Source organism: Ovis canadensis, chromosome 14 (assembly GCF_042477335.2).
Source record: "Ovis canadensis isolate MfBH-ARS-UI-01 breed Bighorn chromosome 14, ARS-UI_OviCan_v2, whole genome shotgun sequence".
Classification (NCBI taxonomy): Eukaryota; Metazoa; Chordata; class Mammalia; order Artiodactyla; family Bovidae; genus Ovis; species Ovis canadensis.
This window is the reverse complement of record NC_091258.1, coordinates 61,316,404-61,338,407: the sequence shown is the minus strand read 5'-3', so window position 1 is coordinate 61,338,407 and position 22,004 is coordinate 61,316,404. Positions and strand designations below refer to the sequence as shown.

Sequence of the window (22,004 nt, the reverse complement as noted above, 5' to 3'; positions counted from 1 at the left end):
TTGGATTTCTAGCTTTTGCAATGTAACTTAGGCTATGGCTGATGAATTAATTCTGTAAGATTTGGAAATCTCTACAAAGATACCAGTATTCTCTAGAGTTTTAAGATTACAACAGCTTGACTTCAACTCACTCACACTGAGAAACTGTGTAATTAAATTCAACTCCTTTCAAAAGGTCAGATGACACCAGACAGGGTTTCTGCCAGCCCCTGTGGCACCTTTGAGTACATTAGAAAAAGCGTCCCTTCCTCAAGACTCTTCCTGTTGGGAAATTATAAAATATAGAATATTGCCACCTGCTGGAAAACTACTGGAATAAACACATCGATGTATTTACTTAGGATGTGTAGGTTCTGGACGGTGCCCTTTCAGATGCTGAGCCCTCCTGCAGGGCATTTGGCAGCCTTGAAATATGTTTACCAGACAGAAGCAGAGCAAACGGACAAGATGTTTGTGAGACATTGACAAGACTGCAAAGGGGTGGGGGTGGTGGGGCAAAGGGAGCACGAAGATGCTAGAGATGGGGCTCGACAGGGACCTTACATCATGGATGCACTGGATAGGAGTCATCTGCCGCAAGCAGAATAAAGAACCAAAACACTGCTTCAGCCTCAGGCCCAGATCTAGACGCCAACCCTTTTCCTATCCCCATCAGTCAATTTCCCACCCCAGGGTTCCCGGCCGGTTCCAGACTGGTTCAGCATCTTCCTTCTGGACGGGCTTTCCGCGTGACCTTGCCTCCTCCCCTCCACCGTCAATCGGCTGATGATCCATCCCACTGGTGTGAACACCAACCAACCATAGAGGAGTTCTGGGCCAGAGGGGGCGGGGCCCAAGCGCAGAACAATGGAACTATAGATGGATAACCAGCCGATTGGCGGTGGAGGGGAGGAGGCGAGGTCATGCAGAAGGCCCATCCAGAAGGAAGATGGGACCCGTCCGGAACCCGCTGGGAACCCTGGGGTGGAAAACTGAGGGGGGCAAAACTTGTAAACGTGCCAGTTAGGGGGTGTCCAGAGGCATTAGGATGAAGAACAGGGGGGCCCGAACCTGCGCGAGCTTCATCATCATGTGGGCAAACACGTGCAGGAATCCCACCACGGCGTCCCAGAGGCGGCTGTGCGCTAGACTCTGCTGGTTCCCAGTGCAGGGGCCCTGGGTGGCAAAGGTTCTACGTGAGCACCAGGTAGGGCGAGGGGTGCGAGACTGCCCCGCCTCCCCCCAGAGAGCGAACCCTACCTGGATGTACTCGGTGAGGCTGTTGAACACCTGTTTAGCCACCGACATTGCCTTGGAAAAATTCCTCTTGCCTTGCTCCTCAATGACATCCTTGCCGGAGTAGTACCAGTAGAAGTCGCTGATGGACTCCTGGCGGGTAGACGCAGTGTGAGCAGCTGCTGGGGCCAGCTATGGCCCAACAGTTCCCTGCCCAGGTCACACCTGGACGGCCTCACAGCCTCACCTGCAGCCGCAGGAGGTAGTCCACGGTACAGATGATGATGTTAATAGTGGTTGTATTCCCTGTCTGTGTCCGTAGGTAATTTTGGAAATCTAGGGAGATGAAAAGTTATTCATTCATTGAGCTCCAGGAGATGGACACGTGCTAGAGGAGATGGACAGTGGGTCCTTTATTCATTTATGCAATAAATATTTATGGAGTGCCTATTGTATGTCAGAAAGCACATAATCATTTCTTTAATAACTCTTTATCAGTACCTACTATGTGTTAGAGGAAAATGGAGGATCATTTATCCATTTTGTGTAATAAATATTTATTGCGGGCCTACTATGTGCCAGATGTAGTGGAAGGTCAATCATTTATTCATTTTCCCCCCAAAATATATACTGAGCATCTATAATACAGCAGGGAGAAATGGAGATTCAACCTTTAGCCATTCACAAGTTTTTTTTTTTTTTTACTGAATGCCTACTATGTGCTGGAGAGATGGAAGATTGGTTATTCATTCATTTCTCAAAAAAAATTTATTGCACAGCTACTGAGAAGCAGAGGAGATAAGCATCTGTCATTCATTTGTTCATTTAGTCAATATATATTTGTTTATATATTTATATTTGTTTATATATTTATCATTTATGCAATGATAGATGAAGATTGGTCACTTATACTTCAGTACTATAAATTTACTGAGCATTTACTCTGTGCCAGGCACTGTTCAGGGCTCCCCAGGTGGCGCTAGTGGTAAAGAACCTGCTTGTAATGCAGGAAACACAGGAGACTCAAGTTTGATCCCTGGGTTGGGAAGATCCCCTGGAGGAGGGCAGGGCAACCTACTCCAGTATTCTTGCCTGAAGAATCCCATGGACAGAGTAGCCTGGCAGGTTACAGTCCATAGGGTTGCAAAGAGTTGGGCATGATAGGAGTGACTTAGCGCATATGCAGGCAGTGTTCAAGGCCCTGGGGATACAGGAGTAAAAGAAAACAAAGTCTCTGCCCTTGTGAAGTTTCTATTGCCATGTGGTAATTTTTCAATCTTTTCTAACTGCAACCCACAGTAGGAAATACAGTACATATTTATACTGAGGCCCAGGAGGGCTGTCTAATCTGACATTCACATATACCTGAACCAGTAGTTTCACACACCCTTACTATGTGCCATGTATGCACGCATGCTGTCGCTTCATTCATGTCTGACTCTTTGTGACCCAGTGGACTGTAGCCTGCCTGGCTCCTCTGTCCATGGGATTCTCCAGGCAAGAATAGTGGAGTAGGTTGCCGTGCCCTCCTCCAGGGGATCTTCCCAACCCAGGGATCAAACTCGAGTCTCCTGTGTTTCCTGCATTGCAAACGGGTTCTTTACCACTAGCACCACCTGAGAACCCCAGTATGTGCCATGCATTCTGCTATTTTGTGCCCTGTACTATTTAACTAGAAAGAATTCTGATCTCAATGCACTAAATGTATATTCTTAACCTCCCAACCTTGATTGCACATTAGAGACACCTGGAGAATTTTAAAATTCCCAATGCTCATAACTCATCCCAGACCAATTAAATTAGACTATCTGGGGTGAAAACTGGGCGTTAGTGTCTTGCAAAGCTCCCCAGACATACCAATGTGCAATTAGAAATGAGAATCTCGGTGATAAACTTGATTCACAACCACCTAGTGAGTCAGTTCCCACTATTTGAAAAACGTTCTATGGCAGAAAGCTTATAATTTGAGCTGAGTGATGGCTACTTGGGGGCTTATTAAACCATTCTCCCTTCTTCAGTGTGTGGTTGAGAAGTTCTGGAATAATAATTATGATGATCATGGTTGTGATGGAGGAAGCTCAGGGGGTTGGAGGAACCCAGAGGAGCTGCCTGACTCAGACTGGGTGGTCATGGGGGGGCTTCGTGGAGGAGAGGACCTCTGAGCTATGACCTGAAAGATGAGTAGGCATTGGCTGCTCAAATTTCTCACTGTGTGACCTCTCTGTGTGGCAGACTGTGTCTTGATTTTCCCATATGTAACATGGTGGTCACAATAGACCTACTTTATCAAGCTGTCCTGAGATTTTAATGTGTTAGTATATATAATGAATTTAGAACACTGCTCTGTTCTAAATTTAGAACAGGTATATTAAGTGCTCAATAAACAACAGCTTGTGGACTCTTAGTTCCCAGACCAGGGCTGGAACCTGCACCCCCTGCATTGGAAGCACGGAGTCTTAACCACTGAATCACTGGCAAGTTCCAACAACAGCGGTTCTTAAGGGGCCTTAAAGAGAGTGCTGAGGTTAAGAGTTGCGCTTTGGAGCAGTGATTCTCAAAGCACCAGTCCAGACTAGCAGAGTCATCATCTCCCAGAAACCTGTCAGAAATGCAAATTCCTGGGCTCCATCCCAGAATTACTAAATCAAAGGCTTGGGATGGGGTCCAAAATTCTATTTTAACAAGGCCTCCAGGTGAATCCTAGGCACACTTGAGTCTGAGAACAGCTTCTATAGACCCATTTGTCAAATGACCAATTCATCAGATTATCAAGGCAATGAACACAAACTTCAGTTAAATCCTTTTGATGTTATAGCAATGTGTTGCCCAGGATGGCTTCAACAGCCTCTTGGAATTTTTTTCTCCTGAAGTTTTACTTCTACCTGACTTCCCTCTGAACACTTCACAATCACTATTTCAGTCTGAATGTCCTTCTGCCTGGTTTCATGTGATAGACGAAAAGTCTACTCAGACATTGAAGATTTTATAAGCAAATTGATAGGCTTTCCCACCAACCTTGTTTTCTAATTCTTTTTTCTGTGTTCATTTAAATCAGAACATAAGCCTAAATGGTTAGCTACAACTCCCTGGCTTTTGTCTGCTCTGAATGACACTGAACACTCAAAACATGCAAAGCCTCTAAGATTTGAAAGATATTTCAAACATTTATTCGACTAGACTGGTTTATGAATCCACAAATTTGGGCAGAAGGCTGGATGGCAGATTTGGTGGGAGAAAGAAATTTCACTGAGAGAACATTCTTATTTCCAAAAAGTCACAGACCCAGGGACGAAAATTCATTTTAAATCCCAAAGACTGATTCCACCTTCGTTAAAGAAAGAAAACCTTAGTCATTTGGCACTAAGGTATGTAACAGAACTTGAAGGAAAACTAGCTGTGGAAACAATGATTCATGCTTTATCTTTTGTTGAAAAGAAAAGAGTGAAAATTAAAGTTGTTTACCAGTTACCTTAAAGAATGCTAGCCAAGTAGGGTGCAGGTTCTATGGAAGTTAGGTTTAGAATCACTCCCATTCTTGTCATGAAGGTTAATTTCTGGGCAGTCTGTGGTTTCTTATCACCTGCTAAGTGTTATAACCACAACTTCGAGACTGCACATGTTTGTCATAGGAAACTGCATTGGGTGGGATGTTTGCTGTTCAGAATTTCAAACTGTTCCTTTAACGTTGTACACTGTGTGCCACGTGAGGTGTCATTTTCTCACCAGTGATGTATTTAATTAAATTGCTGTGTCATCTTTCATCTGGTTATATTGTCTGAACCAGAACAAAAGTTGTGGAAACTCAAACTTGTTTAAGTTAGGCAAGAGAATGTGAGACTTCCTCCTGGCAAAGTATTTTATAAGCAAAATTAATAGGTGGTTCTAAGAGATTCATTTAGAAATGCCAGGCAATTTCTCCCTCTGCAGACCCAGAGTTAAAAGAAATCCACCGCATTTACTGAACTTTGCCAGCTGCTGCAAAATGCCTGTGGGAAAATGGCATGTGGCGAGTTGCTCATGTGTGAAAATTGATTTTTGGCCAAATTGGGTTTTGGCAGATTGCTTTGGGGGAATTGGACTGGTTAGAGGAGGTGAAAGTGAAACAAAGTGGCTGGATTTCTGAAATTCAAGAGAGATTTAGGAAGGTGGGCAGACAGGGCTTGACACTGGCTGAAAGTAAAGAATGAAGGACTGTGGGGTCGAGGACAGTGGGGTCTGGAAGGGTGGTGAGGTCATCACTGATCAGGGGAGAATGGGACTGGAGGTTAACTCAGGCAACCCTTCCAGACACATCGCAGACCTTGCTCGCCTCTCCACCTCACCCTCCTTTCCTCCTCACCATTATTGTGACCCTCGCAGAGCAACTGCAGGAATCGGAACAGGTCCTGGGTGAATTCATCATCTGCCATGACCTTCTCTCCTGGGTGGAAGAGGGGGGTAAGGCATGGTCCAGAAGACATCAGATGCGCGAAGATACCAGAAAGTGTGCACACGGCCCATGCACACTGCACACACATGCACAAAAAGCAGGTGCGCAGGGAGCAGCAGCCACCATTTTAAAGACACTATGAGGGCCATGGGAATCCATGACACCGTAAGTCCCAACCTCAGAGTCCAGGACATCAGCAGAAGGAGACTGAGGGCCCCGAGTCATGAAGCTGGGCCTCAAATGTCTTTATACAGTGTCTCCTCGATGTCACCACTTGTGTGACATCCAAGAGTGTCTGTCGACCTAGAAGAGGTTTGGGCTACTGATACCTCCCTCAGCTCCCCTCCAGGACTGCGGAGCGGGGGGGGGGGGGGGGCGGTTAATAGATTATGGGGGTTGAAGTCACTTTCACGCAAAGGCTATGTGCGGGAGAGAAATGAGCAGGAGATGCGGTCGAAAGCCAATTGGCTCAGATGTCTTAAACGCAGCCAATCCAGGAAAAGCAGAGGGGGAGGAGTGTAAATATGGACCAATCAGAACGGGCATCTGAAAGGAGCCAATCACTGTAGACTATAGGGGCGGGACAAGCGAGGGGAAAGCTAGATAGTGAATGTTCGGGCCAACCAGAGCAGGCGCAGAGGAGGCACGCACACCAATCAGAGTGGATGCTTGGGGGCAACCAATCCGGTTGGTGGATGGGAACAGCAGACTCGATCAATCTGGGGTCGCGGGTGCAGAGAGCCGGGTATGTGGGAGTGGGGTTCACCCCACCTCGGGACTGCGAATCTGGGTCTGGAACTCCAACAACATCCAGCCGGAAAAGGATCTTTGCCATCTTCTCTTGCTTCTATTTTACACATGGGGAAACAAGCTTACATAAAGTAAGCGATTTATTCATAGTTCCATGTGTTGTTAGTAGCTAATCTGGGACCCGACTCTTGGTCTCTAGAGCCCTGATCTCAAGATTTTCCGCCGGCATGCTACCTCCCTCCCCTGAATGTCCCAGATCCTCAGCCACCAGGTGGAGGGGGGCGGTTGGGGGTTAGAAGGGAGGGGTGGCAGCAGCATAGCAAGGAATGGGCTCCGGGAATTACCGTTCTGGCGGTTGATGACTGAGGCAGCCAACAGGATGGGAGGAAGAAGCAGAAGAAAAAGAAGGAAAAAGAAAGACAGAAGGAGACAGAGAGACAGGAAAAAAACACACAGTGATATGGTCAGGATTGAAGACATAGAGAGAGAAACAACCCATAGAGATAAAGAGCAAAAAGGAGCAAGGAAGCAAAGAAGAGAACAAGAAGATGGTGAAAGCAGAATGGAAGAAAGAAGAGGGAAGAGAAAGAGAGAATGGACAGGTAGAGATTGAGAGGCAGGAGGCAAGGATCAGGGCAGAAAGGTTAGACACGTCACAACACAGCAAAGAGGAGACTCAATTAACTGGATTAGGGACATTAATGAGAGAACAGCAACCCGGGCTGGAGACTTGGGGCATGTGGAGGGTGGGATCCATGTGGCGATGGGTGAGAGAACACAGAAGGACACCCAAGGGTGGGACCAGGGGGAGGGAGACTCTGGAGGAATGGGAGCAGGGCAGGACTGGGACCACTGCAGGAGGGGGAACCTGAGGATGCTCTTGGGGAGGGAGGGTGTGTAGGCGACAAGGGAGCTCTGGGCAGTGTTGGAGGAGGGAGTAGATCCTGAAGGAAGGGGATGCCCCCAGGGAGAGGGAAGCCCAAAAGGGCCTCACCAGTTCCATCCTCATTCACCATGCCCAGCCCCTCTGCCTTGTTCTGTCTCTCGAAGGCATTGAGATCCAGGACACTGAGGGAAAGAAAGGAAAGACGGTGAAGATGCGCTGAGGCCTCTGCCCTCCTCTATTCCAGAGCCTGGCAGCCCTCCCCATGATGGGGGGAGGTGGTAGAGAGAGTAAGCTGAAATCGAGAGGAAGCAGAAACTAAGAGTTGATAGAAGCTATGCAGTAGCAGCTGTGGGGTAAGGTGGGGCAAGGATGAAATACATAAAAGCTGAAATCAGAAGGAAACAGAAACCATCAATTAGCAAAAGCTTCAGAGAGGCAGTGAAAGGCAGTCAACCACAAGAGGAGAGCGAAAGTAGACCGCACTGGAGCCACAGGAACAGGGGTCATCAGAAAGAGCCCCAAGTCCCCGCTGCCTGAGTGCCCCTGAAGTCTCAACTACCTTCCAGCTATCTGGATCCTTAACATAACTCATTCTTAAAGTCTGCGGCATTTTGCCTCCTTTATTGTTCCATGTGACTTCTTATAATAAACTCCCTGTTATCTGAGCTGGCCTGAGTGGGTCTCTGTTCCTGGAACTGAGCGAACAGAACTAGAACTGGAGGTGGTACCAGGACTGGGGACTCAGCTTAATGAAAGATGTGCACTAGGGGGGCTTCCCTGTTGGCTCAGTGGGGTGATCCAGTGGTTAATAATCTGCCTGCCAATGCAGGAGATATGGGTTGGATCCCTGATCCAGGAAGGTCCCACATGCCTTGGGGCAACTAAGTCCGTGTGCCACAACTACTGAGCCCATGTGCTCCGACTACTGGAGCCCACAGGCCCTAGGGCCCCGTGCTCGGCAACAAGAGAAGCCACCAGTCAGATGCCCACGCATCGCCACTAGAGAGTAGCCCCTGCTTGTCACAACTAGAGAAACGCTTGTGCAGCAACAAAGACCCAACACAGCCAAAGATAAGTAGATAACATTATTTTTTTAAAAATAATATGTGCACTAGAGCCCACCTGCAGGTTTGCATCAGTGCCTGGATACTCTGGAAGAAGCCAACTTCCTTCTTGTCCTTCAGGTAATCCAGCATTTTCTGCAGAAGGGTGGGAGGAGTGAGGGACCTGGGAGTCACACAGGAACCTCCCAGCCCTCTTAGCCCTCCCAAGTCCCTTCACTCGTTACCTGCTGCACATCAGCATTGCCTCCGTTTAGGATCGAGATGCCCAGCTTCAGGGTGGAGGACACCATGGCGCCTGTCTCTCCTGGGGGTAACGGGTTGCAGGGAGGCACCGCGGGGGGCAAACAGTGGTCTGCTCAATTTGGAATCAGTGCTCTCCGCCCACCAGAAAACAGCCACCCCGGGGGGAATGTCAGAGAACTGGGCAGAGGAGTGTGCAAGGTTGATCAGAGGAGTGTGCAAGGGTGTGTGGGCAGGGGTGATCAGGATTGAAGGAATTAGTGAGAAATTGCAAGACAAGAGGGCAAACCACATGCAGGAGGGGTGGGAGAGTGTGCCTGCTGGGTCCAGAGGGGCTGGGCGGGCTGGGACAGGACGGTGTACTCGGGGGGAGCCAAATGCACACGGAGGGCACCTTTGCAGGCGCTGATCATCTGCAGCACCATCTCTGCAGCCCCCCGGGTGTGCAGCCGCGCCTGCTGGTACAGGAGACGCTGCTTCTCCATCTCTTTTTCCTGCAGCAGAGCCCGGCCCACATTGCCGAGTGAATCCAGGCCCACCAGGCCAGCCTCTCCCCCTCACAGCCTTGCCCTCACGCTTGCTCGTCCTGATCCAGCCACATCCCCTGGCTCATTCCTTCAACTGTAAGCTCCTCTGTCCCCTGGGATTTAGATCTGTGATTTGTCTCCTGCACTGAGCACAGGACTGGGCCTGGAGTGGTCATAACATGGCCCCACACACCTTCAAGGGGTCAATGGATAAAATCCCAGGGATCTGTGAACGCGGATGGCGGGGGGAAGGTCTATGTTTGTGTTTCCCAGCCTCTGGCTGAAATGTAGCATTTCCTTCCATTATAGATGAGGTCATAAGTCATGGCAATGGTAGCAGAATCTGTGGTTGTGTCATCCATCAGAATCATAGATGTTTGCATACCACATTATTTTTGAAGACATCTTGAAATGTCACTTAGGTTCATCACCACTTATCAATTACAGTAGCTACTGGATCCACTGTTAGTTCTTGTTATTTGGTAGATTCATAAACAAGTACAGATATTACTGTATCACAAAATTTTAAAATAATATTTTAGTAACTATTTTAATATCTCATTTCTTCTGCTATGAATTCATTTTGTACACTTAGATACATTATTCTGAGGGACTTCGCTGGTGGTCCAGTGGTTAAGAATCCTCCTTGCAATGCAGGGGACATGGGTTCAGTCCTTGGTTAGGGAACTAAGATCCCACATGCTGTGAAGCAACTAAGCGCACAGGCCACAACTGAGCCTGAGCCACAACCAGAGAGCCTGGGTGTCGAAACTACTGAGGCCCATGTGCTCTGGGGCCCGAGTGCTTCAACTACTGAGCCACAACTAAAGAGTCCATGCGTTGCAATGAAAGACCCTACATGACCCAACAAAGATCCCTCAAGCCACAACTAACACACAATGCAGCCAAATAAATATTTTCTAAACATAAATACATGATCCTAAGAAAAGATTCGCCAGATGCCAAGGGGACCCTGACACAAAAAAGGTTGAGAAACTCGGGGAAATGCTTGCTGATCACCCTAATGAATGAAAGGATAGGCTCATTGCATTTACTGCTGTCTCACTGTCTGGCCTTTGCTTATGCTGTGCCCCTACCTGGAACACTTTCCTCTTTTTTCTTCAACTGGCACATTTCTTTTATCCTTCTCTGCGGACATCCCTTCCTCTGAGAAGCCTTCCCTGAAGCCCTTCCCCCCAGGCTGGATCAGGTGTCTCGCCACGGTCCCCATGACCCCCTGAACTTCCCTGGTTTCTCCCACCCTGACCCCACTGCTTGTGCCTCCTTCTTCCTGCCAGGACCATTTTGCCTAGCTCCCCTCATCACCACCATGGATACTCGATGCTCTTATTGTCTGCCTGATGTAGCTGTCCCCCCAGTGGACTGGCTTGGTCACGGCTGTGTACCTAACATCACCCAGCCCAGGGCTGGGCCCACAGCATTGCTCTGTGAACACACGCTGAATGAATGGGGCATGATGGAGTCAGGGTTCCCACCCCTTTCTTCTGGAACTACTTGATCCCACCTACCTCGAAGGAAACCTCAACCTCCTCTTCTACAGCTTCGCCGTTCTCCCCTCCTTCCTCCAGGTGGCAGCTCTGGGGACGGGGCATCAGTTAGAGATGATGGTGAACAGAAAAGATATCCCAGTCCAGTCCCAGCCCTTTCAGTGGACAGGCATTGCAGCTGGGGGGCAGAGGAGGGAAGGGAACCTGCCCCAGATGGGGGCAGGGCCTCACCTTAGCCATGATATCAGCATACGCTATATACAAGTAATCTTCATCCAGTTTGCTGAGGAAGTAAGTGGGGAGACAGTCAGGACCCAATATGGAGGAACTCCATCTTATAAGCGCCTCCAGATTTCCTTTGGAAAGTCAGTCCTCCCCATTCTCAGGCTGTGTGGCGCCAATGGGGTAGGCTCTCCATTGCCAGACTGGGCATGTGATCAAGGCTGAGCCAATTGCTACCTTCTATCTGCTTGACTACAATAATAAGTAAGAGATGGTCATGTGATCCACGCTGGTCCAGTGGAATTCATTCTGGGAGTTTTGCTGAAGCTATTGATAGAAGTGCTCCTTTTCCACTGGGATTGTTGTGATGGTGTGATGGAACCCTGGAGCTTTTGGGGCTATCTTGCCACCTGACAACTGGTTGGCTCACCTGACAACTATGATTAACCACTTCCTTGCGTCTCCTCTATAATACTAATGATAGCAGAAGTAATGGCCAACACCCATTGAGTTTACTCTAGGTTGGTCTCTATTCTAAGTGTTGGTACATAATAACATTAATTCTCATAATAATCCAACTAAGTAGATATAGAATTGACCTTTGAACAATACAGGTTTGAACTGCATGAGTCCACTTATATGTGGGGTCTTTTCCCCTCAATAAATACTACTAAAGTACTACATGATCCATGGTTGGTTGAATCCATGGATGGAGAACCATGGATATGGAGGGCCAACTATAAGGTTATACATGAATTTTTAAATGTGTGAAGGGTTAGTTCCCCTTTGTTGTTGTTCAGCCACTAAGTTGTGTCCGATTCTTAACAGACCCCATGGACTGCAGCACACCAGGTTTCCCTGTCCTTCACTATCTCCTGGAGTTTGCTCAAATTCACGTCCATTGAGTCGGTGATGCTGTTTAGCCATCTCATCCTTTGCCACCCCCTTCTCCTTTTGTCTTCAATCTTTCCCATATCATGGTCTTTTCCAATGAGTCGGCTCTTCACATCAAGTGGTCAGAGTACTGGAGCTTCAGCTTCAGCATCAGTGCCCCTAACCCCTGCATTGTTCAAGGGTCAACTATATGACTAGTCCCATTATACAGATGAGGAAGCTGAGGCACAAATAATTTTCTTGGCCAATGTCACAAAGTCTATACTGGAATTCAAACCTGAAGAGTCTAACTCCAGAGTCACTGCTTTCCCAGAGAATAGAAAACAGAACACTTGGCTTTCCAGTCTCCCTCACAGCTGGTGGTAGCCTGATGTCAGAATTCTAGCCAACGGGCCATGTGCCTAAGCCCACCATGAAGAGTGTTCCTTGGCTAAAAAGATTTGGGTTTTCCTTAGAGGAAAGCCTTTCTCCTTTCTGTCTGACATGTAGTCATGATGTCTGGAGGTTCAGCATCCATTTTGTAGCTATGAGGCAACAGCTTAGAATGGCAGGGCAGAAATCCCGATTGAGCCTGGGTCTCTGTCAGTGTCACTATGCCACTGCCCAGCCCAGGACTCTCTATCTCCTGACTTGGTGAGAAAAACAAATCTCTGTGCCTCATTTCCTCATCCAGACACACAAAGTTGATAATAATATCTATCTCCTAGTGTGAAGATGAAGTGAGAGGATCTCACTGTCACGTGTTTTAACATGATGCCTGACACATGAAAAGCATTTGATAAATACTGCCTGTTGTTACCGTTGGCAGCAGTGCCCTTATTACTGCTATTTATTCCCAAGACTGCCATTGGCTCATATGAAGCTTTTGTCTGAATTAGAAGTGCCCTGTTCCTCACTGACATCTGTTGGAAATGCATCACAATATATTGACCTCACCCGTAAAATATACTGCAATATACTGATTTTATGTGAACAAGACATTTTCTTCTAGAATAAGCCTCAATTGATATTGCGTGTGATGTGAACCCTTCAGAAGAGATGTCCCTGTGAAGTGCCCAGTCTGCACAGTGGTACAAGGCGACTCTGCTTGTTCTAGTTAAATGACATTAAAGGATCAGCTGTGGGTGTCCCCCCTTCCCAGGACACACAGGTTCTCTCTTGAGGAGCAAGGATTGGGGTGGGGAGAGGTAGTGGGTCCCTCTTGGGGACCCAGGAAGGGTCTCACCTCTTTTCAGTCAGGGCGGTGCGGCTGAAGTGCAGGACTAACTGGTGCAGGGGGTCTGGCTTCTTCTCCTCCACTTCCTCTTCCTCCTCCTGCTGCTCCCCAGCTTTCTGGAGGGAGGAGTGGGGCTTTGGGTAGGGGCTTCCAGAGTCCCCACCTGTCTCCCATTAAGCCCTGCTAGACTGTTTTTATTCTCTTCTCCCACATCCTGCACCCTCCCCTGGTTCTGCCCAAGCCAGGGGCCCTTGCTCCCACCCCGCTCAGTGTGAAGGGTGACCCCTGGAGGTGGGCCCCAGCCCTACCCATCTGCCCCCACACTCCCAGGCAGGCCCCAGCTCACTGAAAGGTCATCTATCATGCGGTCCTCAAAACTGTGGTCTTCCGTCAGGATCCACGCCGCCTTGTAGCTCTCCAGAAACATATTACAGGCCCGGTGCCTTCGCAGGGGAAGATTCGAGGCGTCAGCAAGATTTCCCCATGCACGTCCCTAGCCCGCCTCCCCTAACCATTTCGTAAGACCCCACTGGGTGCGCACCCCATCCTCTCTCCTCCTCACCCACCCATTCTCCAAGGAGGCTTAGGCTCCCTTCCCCCATTAGGCGGGGTGTCTTACGTGGGCAGGTTGTACAGGGGGGTCATGCGGAAACAGGCGACTACTGCCCTCCGGCGCTGCTTTGACAAGAGCTTGTGCCACACGGCCTTCTTGGACTTGTAAGGGTGCTCAATCTGATGGCGGGATTATGTGTCATGGCTCCAGATTCTGCCCCTGGTCTGATTCCCACTTCCAGCTCGGAGTGAAAATGCCCATCTGTGCCCAGTCCAAATTCAGGACGATTCACAGGGCCGAAGGAACACCCTGGCTCCGCCAATAGAGTCAAAGTTCTGACCTATTCTCGGCTTGCAGACCAATTAGTTCCCTCATAGGCCCCGCCCACGGACTCAGGACCGCCCCCTTAGGCCCCGCCCCAATCTCAAGACCCGCCCAAGGTCTTGCCCACAGAGTCAAGGCGTCTCCACCGGGCCTGACTCTCAGACCCAAAGTTCTGCCCCGGCGCTGTCCCTAGGCCCAACATTGCGCACCATGTCTGATTCCCATATCAAAGCCTCCATTCTAAGTCTCGTAAAATTCAAGGCCCATCACCTACAAAAGATTCAAGACCCGCCCCTTGCCCCGCCCAGAGGCCCGCGGTTCACCCGCAGGCCCCGCCCACAGGCTCAAGGCCCGCCCCAGGCCCCGCCCAGAGACCAAGTTTTGACCACTCAGCAGTAAGACACCTGCTCCAAATGGTAGAGCACGGCGGACACTTCCTGGACTCTGCGCACGATTTTCTCCGGATCGTCAGCGTCCTCCTCGCGGCCCGGGAGGCCCCGGTACAGGGCCATCTGCCAGCGCAGAGAAGGGGAGCCTTCGACCTGAGAGGAGGAAGATCGTCCAGCATGAGGCCTCTCCCCTGCGCGCTCCCTCCTCCCTCAGCCGGGCTTCTCGGAGGGCCCCGCCCCCGCCCCACGATTCAATGCCATGATGATTCACTGAGGGATTGAGTATGAGTTAAGGTCCTTCTTTCGATGCCTGGCACCGATGTAAGGGCTCAAAAGCTGGCTGTGGCTGTTGCTATTATCCTGACGCGCCCCTTTCAGTTGCAGACTGAGGAGGCAGAGGCGTACCTTTCCCTGAAGGTGAAGGTTGTTTTGCAGATATTCCCGGACCTCCTCATCTGTGTCTTTCTGGAGAGACAAGCCAGGCTGGGTCACTCCGGAGGGCCCAGCATCCTCCTTGTCCTACAACCCTCTTCCCTCTAGCCCCACCACCTCAAGATCCAAGAGAGGATTCAAGAGAAATGAAAAGGATCCAGAGGTCAGGAATGGTCAGAGAGGAGTCCGAGTGGCCACTGAAGGCACCTTGAAGAATCAGGATTAGAGGGGCCTCGTTGGGGTATGAGAGGAGGTAGGAGTTGACATGAAGATATCCTTAAAGATCAGAAAAGGAGGTCAGAAGAGGGTCAGAGTGGGGCTGGGAGTAAGTGGGAGATGGGCAGGGAGTTTTTGAAAATCAGAGTTAGGTGAGGGGGATTATAAGAGACAGCAAGGTCATCAGAGGTCAAGAGGGTCCAGCAAATCACTTGTCACCGGTGGGGTTCACACAGACACTAAAGGAAGGATCAGTAGGGTGGGGGTTCTTTAGGATCCCAGGAGAGGGGGCGCTCAAGAACCAAGTTAAGGGGTCAGAAGGGCCCAGGAGGGCTCTTTGGGATTTCAGCAGGCCTCAACAGGTCCAGCAGACCTCAACAGGTCCTAGGAAAAGCTTGAGGTCCTGAGGGAAGGAGGCTTTAGGGTTCTGGGAAAGGAAATGCTTGTGATATCGGTGGAGAATCAGTGGTCTTCAGGGTCCTGGGGATTAGTAGATCCTCAGGGTGCTTAGCAGGGTCCTGGGGGAGGTTCTAAGGGTCTTGGGGCAGGATCCTGGGAGGACTTCTTGGGTCCCTGAGGCTGAAAGGATCTAGGGGGGAGTTCCCATATAATGGATAAAAGGGGCCCCAGGAGCCTCTTTGGGGTCCCAGAGGGCTTAGAAGGGGTCTCAGTCTCTCTCTGAGCCTAGGGAAGAAGTCATTAGGATCCTGGAGGCTACTTAGGGTCACAGGGTGCTCACTGGGCCCCTAAGAGTCTTTGGGGCTCAGTTGGGTGTTAACAGACTCCAACGGGAGAGATCCACAGGGTCCTGAGGAAAAGAGAGAGTGAGGTGGAGAGCCCAGTAGGAATCCAGAGGTTCAAAGGAGGGCCAGTGGGATCATGAGGGGCTCTGTGGGTCCCAAGGGACTTGGGCAGGTCCTGGCAGAGGACTTGGAGGAGTCTCAAGGGGGCTTAAGGTGTCTCAGGTGGGATTCTCAGGATTCTGGCCGAGGTGGGATTGGTGTTCAGTGGGGTTCCTGAAGGTTTGATGTGGTCTTTGGGTCCTAGGGGGATCTTAGTGGCCTTCCTGGGTTCTAGGGGGGTCCCAGTTAGGGTCCTTAGGATCCAGAGCTCTGACAACATCCCAAGTGGGGCCCTCAGCATCCTGTAGGAAGGTTCAGGGCATTCTAGAGGGCCCAGTGAGCCCTCAGGGTCCTGGAGAAGGACTCAGGAGGGTCCTAGGGAAGGCCTCTGGGGGATCACGGGGGTTTAGTAGGGGTGCTGAGTGGGGTGCTGAGTGGGGCTCAGTAGGGTGCTGAGTTGGACCCTGGCAGTTCCCAGAAAGGGGCTGAGCAGGCACCAGGGCATAGCGGGTCTTGGCCAGTGTGATGAGCTCCTGGTCAGTGGGGGCACACATGTTCAGGCCGATAGGCAGCATCTTCTTGAGCGTGGCCACAATCAGCGACGTCTGCACGGAGTACCGGTCACCCCGGCGCTTCTTCTTGGTGCGTTCCTGGTCCGAGCCACCCGACTGTGGGAACACGGGGCTCAGTGCCAGTTTAAGTCCCAGCCTGGCCTCTGCCCCAGTCCCAACCTGCCACCACTGTCCACACTCCAGCCCCTCACCTGAATGTTAGGCAGACCCTCCCTGATCCCAGAGCCTGCCTCAGTTTGCACCCCAGACCTTGCTGATCTTTCATTTCAGACCCTGAGCCCTGACCCCAGAGTCTCACGGACCAAAGCTTCTATCCCAGATTCCCAGCTTCTATCCCAAATCCTTCCAGATTTCTCCCAATTCCAGGCTTCCACAACCTCTGGATTCTTCTCCCAGAATCCCCTCAGAACTTTCACTAGGACACCCCTCCTGCCCCTACAATACACCTACAACCCCCACCTCAGAGCCCCAGACAGAGTTCCTGAAAATGAAATGAAGATGCAGAACAGAGAAGAGTCCCAAGAGACAAGGGGAGTGGAAAGAAAGAGATCGAGAGAGGGACTGAGAGACTAAGATGAACAAGGAGACAGGAAGACAGAAGATACAAGAGAGAAGACAGGTCCAGAAAGATCTGGAAGCAGAAACACGGGGCACAGAGTCCCAGAGCCGTGTTCTGGAGCCTCGGGTGCAGACCCACGGCCAGGGCCACCCCAGTCATGCCAATGAAAAGCCCCAGTGGCAAGCTTCAGCCAGAGCCACATCCACGCCGGCTCGTGATACAGAGTGTGACCCGTGTGCCAGCACATGCGGCGTCTCACTGGGTCCTCACAGAGCTCTGGGGCCGGGGGCCACCGACCATATGCCTTCAAAGGCTCAAAAGGGTAAGACACTTGACCAACATCACACTGCCAAGAAGCAGGATTCTAACCTGAGTCGGTCTAATTCCCAAGTCCAGGCCTTAAACCCAGCCATGCACGTGCCTTTTGCACCCCCATTCCCATTCCCTGGAACCTCAGTCCACGATGCTTTGAAGCTTTGGGGAAAGCTGAGAGGAGAGTTTTGTGTTTTTTTTTTTTAATAAAAGTTAAAAAAAACAACTACCAACAGTTGAGGGTAGGGAAGGGAACGGTTAGTGGGAGGAGGCGTGGAGCAAGAGAAAGAGGATGGGGCTGAAAGCCAAGGCTGAGAGGCAAGGAACAGGGGAAGGGTTTTCTGGAGGCAAAGCAGAGGCTGGGGTTGGGGGCGGGTGGGTAGAGGGTATTAGCCAAGAGCCATGCAGAAGGTCCCAGACGTGGGGCTGACCTGTACATCTCCCGCCTGCTGCATCAGGGTGCAGACAGAGACAAGAAGTGTTACCCCAGTCCCTCCAAGAACCCCAGGGCCCCTCCAAGTCTGCCCTACCCCAGGTCCCCTGCCCCACCCTGACGTGTATCCCCCAGCCGGGGAATTCCAGACCTTGCTGAGGGTGGTGGGTTTGTCCTTTTGACCTTGCCCTTTAGAGGGCAGTTCAGGGAAGGCTAAGGGGAGAGGGAAGGAGGTGGGGATGTGGAATAAAGGAATAGGAGGAAAGAAGTGGGAGAGGTTGAGAGGAGGAAATTGGGGTAGAAGAAGGAGGTGGGGAGGATGGAGCAAGATGAGGTGCTGGGTGATGGGGAGGAGAAAGCAGGTAGGGAGGAGGGCGGAGATGGAGAAAGAAGAGGGAAATGGGGGAGGAAGGAAAAAACCAGGAGGAAGGGGATGGAGCTGAGAGAAGGGGGAGGTGGGGCGGAAGGGGGATGGGGAAGGAGCTGCTGTGAGGGCTTCAGGGAATGTGACCGGGAAGAGGAGGGCGGGCAGGATGAGGAGGAGTCAGCTAGGAAGCCCGAGGCTGTTCCCCCTTCCCTCCCGGCTAAGTCCTCCTCCCAGAGCAAAGTACCCACCTTGGCCATTTTGCTCTTGTTGTCGGCCGTCAGAAATGACATGTTGTTGATCTCATTCTGGACCACAAAGTTCTGCTCCTCGCGCTTAAAGTTCTGGTGGGGGAGGCGGTGTTGGGGATCAGACAGGGTGGGGGAGGGCCTCTTTGGGAAGCAGCTGCTTGGGTTCCAGAGAGGAGGGGTGGGTGGGTGGGGACTCACGTGGGACTTGGACCAGTAGATGAAGATCTCGCCCACCATCCTGAACAGCTCCTCCGCGCTGGGGTTGGGCTCCGTCAGCCAGTGTGCCCTGGGCAGGCAGGGGAAGGGGCTGGTGAGGGATGAGGGCAGGGACCCCCAGGGAAGGGGGCAGCAGGGAGACATCTCAGGGGAGGGCACCCAGAGACTCGAACGGGAGAGCGAGAGCTTTCTAGGGTAATCTGGCCATTCAGATGATTTAAAAATTATAAATGACAATTTCTGAAAATTTTGTCTCTAACCTTTTTTATTGAAGTATGACATATGTATAAAGTGTCCAGTGAACACATTTGGTTTGGGTAACCACCACCCAAGTCAAGAAATAGAACATTTCTAGGGACTTGCCTGGTGGTCCAGTGGCTCAGACTCCATGCTCCCAATGCAGAAAGCCTGGGTTCAATCCCTGGTCAGGGAACTAGACCCCATATGCCACAATTAAAGATCCTGTATGCCACAACTATGACCAACACACCCAAATAAATAAATAATTTTTTTTAAAAAAAAAAGAACATTTCCAGTCCCCAGAAGTAACCTTGTGCCCCCATCCTCTTCTTGAAAGATATCCTTATCCTGGCTTCCAGCCCATGAATTATCTTTGTTCTTAAACGTTACATAAAAAGATGATATGATATGTACTCTATTTAAATTTTTCTGGTTTCTTTCATTCAACCTGATGTTTGTGAGATTCATGCTACAACAATCTGTTCAGTTTCATACTGTGTTGAATATACCTTGCTTTACTCGTCCAGACTTTTCGACCCAGCACGCCTACTCCTAGGAATCTATCCTGCAGCAATACCCATTCATGTGCACACAGATGAGCATGCAAGGATACATAGAGCATGCATGCTACTATGCGCCTCTGCTCCCGGGACAGACATAGCTAATCAATCCATGAGCCCTTTCTTACAAAGCCCTGGTACAACCTTCACATCTTTTCCAACCAAGATGGAACTTGGAGTTGAAACTTGTTCAAGCCCTGGATCTGGCTGCACCTAAGACTTCATAATACTTTAAATGGCGCCTCTGATTTCAGGGAGATGTTTTAGCAATTGATTGATATCTGAGCTTGCCCTTTACAAAGACTCATGTTTCTCAGGCAAATTAGGCTGGCGAGGTCTGGATGGAGACCAGTGATGGAGGAAGGAAATACGGCTCCTTCTGGCTAACACTGCAACCTTCACAGGGCCTCAGATTCAGGAGGTTTAAAGGAGCAGAAGGGGAGCAAACAAAGGCTGGCTTCTATTGGTCCATAAGCAACAGGGGCTGGGGGTCCAGGAGGTGGGGTGGGATGAAGTGGGAATTGCAAGTATATAGCAAGTCGGAGGCCAGAGGTCAGAAGGAGTCCAGGGAAGCCAGAGGCCAGGCTGGGGTTGTGTGGGGGACAGCTGGGGACATGCTAACCTGTTGTTGTCCACGTAGCGGATGAGCAGCGGGTAGAGGGCGTACAGATCCCGGCAGAGCACAGAGAACTCATCCCGCACCAGGAGCTCGCCCTCCTCGGCCTCCGCCTTGGCCTCCAGGCGCAGCTGCTCCTCCTCGGCCACCACCTTTCCTGCCCGTTTGCGCAGCCGCCCGATGGTGGGGATGAAGTGAGAGTGCAGGAGCTCCGGCCGGGCCCGGCTCACGATGGGCTGGGCAAACACTGCAAGAGCAGACGGGGCGCATGGGCTGCTGGCCGGCTGCTGACTCCAGCACCTCATCTATGACCTCTGATCCCACCCCTGACCTCTGTTCCCATCCCTGACTTCCAACCTGTACCTCTGACCTAGAAACTAACATTGAACCCAGCCTGACCCTCATGTCTGACCCCAGTATCGGCTTACGATCCCATGCCTGACCTGACTGTGACCTCTGACATAGCTCCTGAATCTTCATCCCACCCACCATAACCTTTGACCTGAAACTGTGACCCTCTAGCCTGACACAGGTCCTTAACCTCAGACCCCCAACAAGTGAATCCTAACCTGATACCCTATCCTAGCCCATGACATCTCACTCCAGTCTTTAACCTCTGACCTGGTCTCTACCCAGCTGGAGCTCACCACATGATTTCTGACCAACACCTCTGGCTTCTTAACCTCTCTGGCCTCTGACTCTGGCCTCTGACCCCAGGTCTGATCTCTAGCTTGGCCCTGATCCCAAACTCAACCCCTGACATGGAACTTATGAACCAGGAATCCCATTTCTTGACCTTGGACTCAGAACCCTAAATGTCCATATCAAGGACCCCCATGTTTGACCTGGTTCTCTGACCCTTTGCATAAGGAACTCAGCCTCCTGACTCAGCTCCTAACCCTTTCCAAGACTCCAGAAATTCCAAATCCAGCCTGGAAGATTCCTAGGAGCCATGCATCTATCTCGAACTCTATGACCCTGAGATTCAGGCTCCTGGGAATGATCTCTGGCCTTGTGATCCCGAGAAAACCGAGATCTGACTCCTCCCCATTCCCAGAAAACCACAGACCCTGAGATCTCTCTGAGATCCAGGGACCCGAGTCCCAGGACACTGGCCCCAGTTTTCTGGACCTGCACGCTCGCCAGACCCACCAGCCAGCCGCTTCATCCAAGTGGCCTCGTCAATGCCCAGGTTGTTGACGATGATTCGCAGGATGTTCCCCAGCAGCGAGTTGAGGTGGTCGGAGGTGACAGCTGTGCAGGGTGGAGGGGCCCCGGCAGGTAGGGCAGGTGGGGGTGCCTCGGGCCCGCGCTCCCACCAGCGGGGCAGGTAACTGCACAGCATGGGCAGCGTGATCTCGATGACGTGCGGCATCTCCGTGTAGCGGGCGCCCGACTCAGCCAGCCCCCCGATGTCGGCCATGAGCCGCTCCAGCACTGGGATGTCGGGACACATCTCCTCCACACTGTTGGGGAGCCCCAGGACTGGGGTACAGGGTGGGGGTCAGGGCATGCCAACTCCTCATGCCCCAACCTCAGTGTCCATACTACAAACTGGTGTCCCCATAAACTCTGGGTTCCCCAATCTGAAGCACCCGCAAGCCGGGGAATCCTCAATACCTCAGGGCCCAGACTGGACCCCACTACCTTCACAGTGGGTCTCCTTGGACCCCGTGTGGGCGGAAGACAACCCTTGCCAGCCGCCCCAGCCCCACCCCACTTACTGGCCCGCTCCCGGGGAGACTTGGTGGTGTACACTGAGCAGGCGTTGTATTCATTCAGCTGTGGCTCCAGGAACGCCACTGGCATGGCTGCTGCCAGGCGGGCCAGGCACTCTCCCAGCGCTGGCCGCAATCTGGAAGAGAAGGCTGTACTTAGCGTCCAAGCCCCCTCTGCCCAGTCCTGGATCCCAGTCCCATCCTCCACAGACATGCCTCTCCCAGAACCCTTAGGAGCAGAGCTGCCATTTTCCAGTGGCCACCGATGTAGCCATTTCCCTGGGTTTCCTGAATGTCCTCTTGCTCCATCGGTGATCTGGGCTCAGGAGAGCCCATTTGGGCACTGCCAGCCGCCCTCTCCAGTTTCCCCCAGCATGCCTGGCTGCCGCGGGCCACCAGAGTTACTGCGTGTCCCCTGCCAGCGGAGAATAACCTAGCATCCTTGTGCCAAGGGCC

The 22,004-nt window shown here is 51.3% G+C and overlaps 1 protein-coding gene across 5 annotated transcripts in view; it reads right to left on the bottom strand.

Moving 5' to 3' along the window:
• The window catches only part of RYR1 (ryanodine receptor 1), a 126,081-nt gene that overhangs the window by 36,825 nt on the left and 67,252 nt on the right, over positions 1 to 22,004 (bottom strand). The window contains exons 65-87 of one of the 5 annotated variants that reach the window (XM_069550701.1): positions 21,555 to 21,685; positions 20,983 to 21,315; positions 19,837 to 20,077; positions 18,397 to 18,484; positions 18,199 to 18,291; positions 17,582 to 17,596; positions 16,205 to 16,375; positions 14,623 to 14,682; positions 14,233 to 14,370; positions 13,571 to 13,683; positions 13,298 to 13,394; positions 12,961 to 13,067; positions 10,851 to 10,902; positions 10,641 to 10,709; positions 8,979 to 9,078; positions 8,569 to 8,648; positions 8,403 to 8,479; positions 7,389 to 7,462; positions 6,739 to 6,756; positions 5,555 to 5,635; positions 1,463 to 1,551; positions 1,240 to 1,368; positions 1,051 to 1,155 (exon numbers count right to left, since the gene is read on the bottom strand). In XM_069550701.1, the coding sequence (XP_069406802.1) occupies positions 1,051 to 1,155; positions 1,240 to 1,368; positions 1,463 to 1,551; positions 5,555 to 5,635; positions 6,739 to 6,756; positions 7,389 to 7,462; positions 8,403 to 8,479; positions 8,569 to 8,648; positions 8,979 to 9,078; positions 10,641 to 10,709; positions 10,851 to 10,902; positions 12,961 to 13,067; positions 13,298 to 13,394; positions 13,571 to 13,683; positions 14,233 to 14,370; positions 14,623 to 14,682; positions 16,205 to 16,375; positions 17,582 to 17,596; positions 18,199 to 18,291; positions 18,397 to 18,484; positions 19,837 to 20,077; positions 20,983 to 21,315; positions 21,555 to 21,685 (2,461 nt within the window). Of the gene's footprint in view, positions 1 to 1,050; positions 1,156 to 1,239; positions 1,369 to 1,462; positions 1,552 to 5,554; positions 5,636 to 6,738; positions 6,757 to 7,388; positions 7,463 to 8,402; positions 8,480 to 8,568; positions 8,649 to 8,978; positions 9,079 to 10,640; positions 10,710 to 10,850; positions 10,903 to 12,960; positions 13,068 to 13,297; positions 13,395 to 13,570; positions 13,684 to 14,232; positions 14,371 to 14,622; positions 14,683 to 16,204; positions 16,376 to 17,581; positions 17,600 to 18,198; positions 18,292 to 18,396; positions 18,485 to 19,836; positions 20,078 to 20,982; positions 21,316 to 21,554; positions 21,686 to 22,004 lie in introns of all 5 variants that reach the window. The other 4 variants (XM_069550705.1, XM_069550703.1, XM_069550702.1 and 1 more) reach the window with 4 other exon arrangements.